This window comes from Chiloscyllium plagiosum, chromosome 31 (genome assembly GCF_004010195.1).
Source record: "Chiloscyllium plagiosum isolate BGI_BamShark_2017 chromosome 31, ASM401019v2, whole genome shotgun sequence".
In the NCBI taxonomy this organism is placed as follows: Eukaryota; Metazoa; Chordata; class Chondrichthyes; order Orectolobiformes; family Hemiscylliidae; genus Chiloscyllium; species Chiloscyllium plagiosum.
This window is the reverse complement of record NC_057740.1, coordinates 43,916,457-43,923,159: the sequence shown is the minus strand read 5'-3', so window position 1 is coordinate 43,923,159 and position 6,703 is coordinate 43,916,457. Positions and strand designations below refer to the sequence as shown.

The following is a 6,703-nucleotide window of genomic DNA, read 5'->3' as shown; positions in this document are numbered from 1 at the left end:
TCCGAGACACCCGCACCAATCAACCAAACCGCACCGTGGCCCAACATTTCAACTCCCCCTCCCACTCTGCCGAGGATATGGAGCTCCTGGGCCTCCTCCACCGCCGCTCCCTCACCACCAGACGCATGGAGGAAGAACGCCTCATCTTCCGCCACGGAACACTTCAACCCCAGGGCATCAATGTGGACTTCAACAGCTTCCTCATTTCCCCTTTCCCCACCTCATCCTAGTTTCAAACGTCCAGCTCAACACTGTCCCCTTGTCTTGTCCGGACTTGTCCGACCTGCCCAGCTCCTTTTCCACCTATCCACTCCACCCTGTCCTCCCTGACATATCACCCCCTTCTTTTCCCCCACTCACCTATTGTACTTTATGCTACTTTCTCCTCACCCCAACCCCCCTCTCATTTATCTCTCCACTCTGCAGACACCCTGCCTCTATTCCTGATGAAGGTCTTTTGCCCGAAATGTCAATTTTCCCACTCTTCAGATGCTGTCGGACCTGCTGTGCTTTTCCAGCACCATTTGAATCGAGACTCTTGTTAAGAAATCATGTGTGTTTTGGCTTTCATTAAAAGGGGTATCGAGTTTAAGAGCCGCGAGGTTTTGCTGCAGCTGTACAAGACCCTGGTGCGACCATACTTGGAATATTGTGTCCAGTTCTGGTTGCCCTATTATAGGAAAGATACAGAGGCTTTGGAGAGGGTGAAAAGAAGGTTTACCAGGATGCTGCCTGGACTGGAGGGCTTGCCTTATGAAGTGAGGTTGACTAAGCTCGGACTTTTCTCTCTGGAGTGAAGGAGGAAGAGTGGTGACCTGATCGAGGTATAAAAGGTAATGAGAGGCATGGATAGAGTCAATAGTCAAAGACTTTTCCCCAGGGCAGGATTGACACGCACGAGGGTCATGGTTTTAAGCTATTAGGAAGGTATAGAGGAGACGTCAGAGGTAGGTTCTTTATGCAGAGAGTTGTGAATGCATGGAATGTGTTGCCAGCGGTGGTGGTGGAAGCAGTCATTAGGGACATTTAAGTGACTGCTGGGCATGCACATGGACAGCAGTGAATTGAGGGGTGTGTAGTTTAAGTTATTTTAGATTAGGAATAATCCTTGGCGTAGCATTGTGGGCTGAAGGGCCTGTTCTGTGCTGTATTTTTTATGTTCTATGGCGTAGTGTTAGGAAATTGGGAGTCGTTAGATTTAGTTTCTCTTGTCAGTGCAGACTTGATGGGTAAAGGTCTATTTCTATACCTTAGAATTATTTGATTCTAAAAAAGGCTGGAGTATGAAGAGGGGAAGAAGAGGGTAGAGATAGATCTGATGTGTGCTGGGTTTAGTGGTGGGAAGTGGGTAGTGAATGCGTTATGATGGGTGATCTGAATTATTGCAGACCATGATTCCATTGCTCCTTCCAAAGTGAATCACCTCACACTTTTCCGCATTAAACTCCATTTGCCACCTCTCAGCCAGTTCTGCAGCTTATCTATGTCCCTCTGTAACCTGCAACATCCTTTGGCACTATCCACAACTCAGCCTACGTTAGTGTCATCTGCAAATTTACTAACCCCATCCTTCAAGATCATTTATAAAAATGACAAACAGCAGTAGACACAAAACAGATCCTTGCGGTACACCACTAGTAACTGAACTCCAGACTGAACATTTTTCATCCACCACCACCCTCTGTCTTCTTTCAGCTAGCCAATTTCTGATCTATACCACTAAATCACCCTCAATCCCATGCCTCTGTATTTTGTGCAATAGCCTACCGTGAGGAACCTTATCAAATGCTTTACTGAAATCCATATACGCCACATCAACTGCTTTACCCTCATCCACCTGTTTGGTCACTTTCTCAGAGAACTCAGTAAGATTTGTGAGGCACGACCTATCCTTCACAAAACCGTGTTGACTATCCCTAATCAATTTATTCCTTTCTAGATGATTATTAATCTTATCTCTTATAACCTTTTTCAACACTTTACCCACAACCAAAGTAAGGCTCACTGGTCTATAATTATCAGGGTTATCTCTACTTTCCTTCTTGAACAAGAGGACAACATTTGCTATCCTTCAATCTTCTGGCACTATTCCTGTAGACCAGTTCAATCCTGATGAAGGGCTTACACTTAAAACATCGACCCTCCTGCTCCTTGGAAGCTGCCTGACCATTTGTGCTTTTCTAGCACCACACTTTTTGACTTTTATCTCCAGCATTGGCAGTCCTCACTTTCTCCCCTCTTCCTCACCCCTTCTATCCACCAACGACTTTGTCCTCTCAATCCTCTTTCATCACCCCTCGCATCTCATCTCCCATCATCCTTCTAAAGACCCCACCATCTCCTTTGAAGTCACTCTCCCCTCATTCTCCAGTCTCCTTCACGCTCCTCACCCCCCCCCCCCCCCCCCCCCCCACCCCCCACTTTACCATTGCAGCGGTAGCGTAGGTTTGCCCAGATGATGTTTTCCTGTGAGAAACAGAAGACTCCGAGTCTCCCTCCACGCATCGTGGTGTCAATGATTGCCCCTGAATCTGCCACAATCTTTGGTCCTTCGTATAGTCGGACTCTGAAAACAAAAAGAAGCTCGATGGGGTACAAGGGGTTGCGAATGGCAGGAGGTCAGTGGAAGGGTGACCCTGGAGATGAAGCAACAAGAACTGAAAGACTGCACCGCTCTGTGAAAATGGGTACCGAATAGTACAATCCACCTTTGGTGCCACCCTTGTGAGACTGGGTGGTACAGTCTTCCCTAGCAACCAGTTTCTGATTTGTGATTATGTAAATGTCTGCTTGATGGAGGGGATAACGAAACAGGGTTTGGGCTGAGAATCACCAACACCTCCAGCAATGTTCTCCACCCTGTGACTCATTCCCCCAATCCCTCCACCCCTCACACTATGACCTACCTGATGTACCCAACTTGGGGACGATGTTGCAGGAACCAGCGATATGAAGTCTTGTCTTTCCACCCAATATTCCTAGGGTCTTTCCACAAAAGTTTGACTTGATTGCTGGTATCTCCTGTGTGCCAGAGGGCATTCCGCAAGTGTTCCCCTGGGCCAGTCTGAGATTTCACTGCCTGTTTAACAAATCAGTTGGTACAAAGGTATTACAGATCCTTTATCTGCCACCAAGACCCGCTCCCCCTTTCCATTACGAGTGGGATGGCTGGCAAACTTCATTAAATCAAGTCAGGGATACAGTCAAATGTAGTGTATGAGAAATCAGAGTTGATTATAATTCCATTTGCTTATGACTCCCTCAGTAAGTTGATCAGAAATGCAAGATCTTCCTAACATTTAGGCAGTGTCTTCTGACTTTGTCTGGTTAATCTCCCTTCAACAAACCACCACAATATGGAGGTGCTGGTGTTGGACTAGGGTGGGCAGCATCTGAAGTCACACGACACCAGATTGTAGTTCAGTAGGTTTGTTTGAAATCACCAGCTTTAAGAGTATAGCCCCTTCATCAGGTGAAGTGGCTGATGAAGCCCCTGATAAAGGAGCTACACTCTGAAAGATTTCAAATAAACCTGTTGGACTATAACCTGGGTGTCGTGTGACTTCTGACTTCTTGACCACCACAATGACAGTGATCTCCTCACAAATGGGAGGGAGAAGAACAAACTTGTTCATCCACATCATCTCCTGGCAGTCCCTCTTCTGCTTTATAGTATAATTGCATTTCATCATCATCTCGCGGGCAGTTAGTGAGATAATGTTTCCACTGCCCCAGCTCAGATCCATCACAAAATGATTATAAATCTCTGAATTCTATATTTGAATGTTTTGGGACAGCGCAGTCAGCCAGACTTATCATCCATGTTAACAGACGTCAATTGCCACAGACCACATACTCTCAGCAGGTTCACATGGTGTACAATCAGAGTGTGACACAACACTGGAGGAGGCCATTGGCCCATTATTCTTACACTGGCTCTCTGAAATAGCTGCCCAATTAGTCCCACCACTCCTGCTTCTGGCCTGTAAAATTTGTCCTTGCAAAGTGTCTGAGATGCAAATGTAGGTGAGGTGTAGAAATCATGACATACAAACATATAAAGCAACAAATGTATAAAGACAGAACCATAAATCGTGTGAACAAACACCGGAATTTATTTCTATTGCGAGTAAAACAGAACAGCAATGATTGGTTAGAACACAGTCAGAGCTGGCAATACTGAGGGAGGATAAAGTTGTTTGGGGGAAGTGGAGCTTGGGACCAGGAAAGTGAGGGTGATTATGGAGTGGGGGCACAGGAGGGCAGGGGCTACAGAGAGGAGACTGAGACACAGATTGAAGGATGGAAAGGCTGACATGGGAATTAACATGCTGTCAGTGCAGGATCAGCTCACGCTCTGTAGTCTCATTCCATGGGCTATTCCACCAGCATGGAGAGATTTCAGATCCAGAACAGTCACTCACCTTGAGCTGGATTCCAGGGTCTGCCACAGCCCTGAAGGGATTAGCTTGCCAATATGTTTGTTCTGTCTGTTTCCACATAACCACGTAGAAACTGGAGCTGTCTTGATAGCCAAAGATAAACCCGGCATAGTCGTCATCTGTCATTGTGTTAACATGAAATGTTCCTTCAAAATCCACCCCATTAAAGGCTGTGTAACCTGAGCAGAGAGAACAGGATCACTCCAATGAAAGAGTCGATGATACATGAGCAACCGCTTCACATTCTCAATTGAGGGGTAGGAAAAATTTAAAACAGTCTTTGAGAAAATGGAATATTGCATATCTTGATTCTCAATACCACAGAGTTTCAATGTTAATTTGAGAAGGAACAATACTGGTGTGAGATGGAGGCTGTCACATCCAGCAAGCTTTGAAGCCTTGTTAGAAGTAGCTCTTTCAGTCAGTGTAGGATTAGATATATTAGTAGCTGGTTGCTTATGCTGTTAAAGGTGGTGGACAGTGTTCACAAGGACAGAGTATATCACACTGTGGCACTCCATCTGACTGTCTGCGTGTGGTGTGGAGCTAACTGGCTACTTCTCCATTGTGCGTACATCTGAGTCTAAGACCCCCTGGATAAAGAGCACAAAGTGTCCACCAAAATGATAGAGGCTGACCAAGACCACAGGGGTACCAGAATGGCGAGAGTGCATTTCCAACTCCCAAATCACCTTTTAATGTAAGCTAATAAATTTCTGTTTATGGTTTCTTTTTGCTGTATGTCCCATTTAAGGTGCTGAGCATTGGTTAATTTGTTTATTGGTGTATTCAAATAAACCTAAAGGGAGTCCATTAGGACACTGTTGGTAATGAGGAGGCAAGAATCTCTAACCAAGAAGGAAAATGATCCTTGTCTGATTTTGTACTTCATCATCTATAAGGATCCATTTACAAGGATCCAGAGTAAAGCTCCCATTACACTGTCCCCCCATCAAACACTCCAGGACAGGGACAGCATGGGGTTAGATACAGAGTAAAGCTTCCTCGACACACTCCCCATTAGCAGGACAGTGTGATATTGATTCTAATTTTATGCAATCTCTGTCATTTTAAAAATATTAAAATCGAGAGAGTGACTTCTCTTACCAACTGCGAGACCTGGGTCACTGTTCATTGTCTGCACAATCTCCATCCCCTGCAATGTCACATTAACCATGAATGATCCAACTGTGAGATACATCTTTGAAATAGCTCATGAGCAGTTTAGAAATCAAACTTATTACAAATCTGGAATATTTATATCACCATCACAGGTATACAGATTTTAACTGATTATCCTCATCATGAAGGAGCAGAGGGACCTTCGAGTTCATCTACATAATTCTCTGAAGGTGGCCAGGCAAGTTGAAACAGTTGTTAAGACTTCTAACTTCCTTGGGTTTATAAATAGAGGCATAGAGTGAAAAGGGAGAAAGTGAGGACTGCAAATTTGCAGTGATATGTACTTCTTGTCAGATGTGGGAGTTTAAAGAAAGTTTAAGGGTTACTGCGGATTATATCTGCCATAAATGCTGTTGGATGCGAATCTTATCAGATCGAGTGGATCGGTTGGAGAGACAGATAGAAGTGATGAGGAATTTACAGCAGCAACAGTATGCAATGGATGGCAGTTATAGGAAGGGGGGAAAGTCTCAGATACAGTCACATAGATGGGTTAACTCCAGGAAGGGTAAGAGAGGTAGGCAGCCAGTGCAGGAGTCGTTTGTGAATATATCCATTTCAAACAGGTATGCTGTTTTGGAAAATGTAGGGGGTGATGGATTCTCAGGGGAACGTAGGCACGAACAGCCATGTTTCTGGTATTGAGACTGGCTTGAATGCAACGAGGGGTACGTCGGCTTCCAAGAGATCAATTGTGTGAGGGGATTCTGTAGTCAGAGGTACAGACAGACGTTTCTGTGGCCAGGAGAGAAAAAGCAGAATGGTGTGTTGTTTCCCTGGTGCCAGGATCAAGTGTGTACAAGACAATTTTGTGATTCAGTATGTGGATGTACCTACTAGAGAAGGTGCAAAACTTGACCTACTCTTGGAAAATAAGGCAGGGCAGGTGACTGAGGTGTCGGTGGGGGAGCACTTTGGGGCCAGTGACCATAATTCTATTTGTTTTAAAGTAGTGATGGAAAAGGATAGACCAGATCCAAAAGTTAAAGTTCTAAATTGTAGGAAGGCCAATTTTGACGGTATTAGGCAAGAACTTTCGAAAGCTGATTGGAGGCAGATGTTCGCAGGTAAAGGGACGG

General features: G+C 45.0%; 1 protein-coding gene across 1 annotated transcript in view; it reads right to left on the bottom strand.

Annotated features, from left to right (window-relative positions):
• Positions 1-6,703, bottom strand: part of LOC122565066 (cartilage oligomeric matrix protein) — a 34,275-nt gene that overhangs the window by 5,187 nt on the left and 22,385 nt on the right. Inside the window, exons 14-17 of the mRNA XM_043720696.1 lie at positions 5,550-5,598; positions 4,425-4,621; positions 2,907-3,079; positions 2,427-2,566 (exon numbers count right to left, since the gene is read on the bottom strand). Coding sequence (XP_043576631.1) covers positions 2,427-2,566; positions 2,907-3,079; positions 4,425-4,621; positions 5,550-5,598 — 559 coding nt within the window. The remainder of the gene's footprint in view (positions 1-2,426; positions 2,567-2,906; positions 3,080-4,424; positions 4,622-5,549; positions 5,599-6,703) is intronic.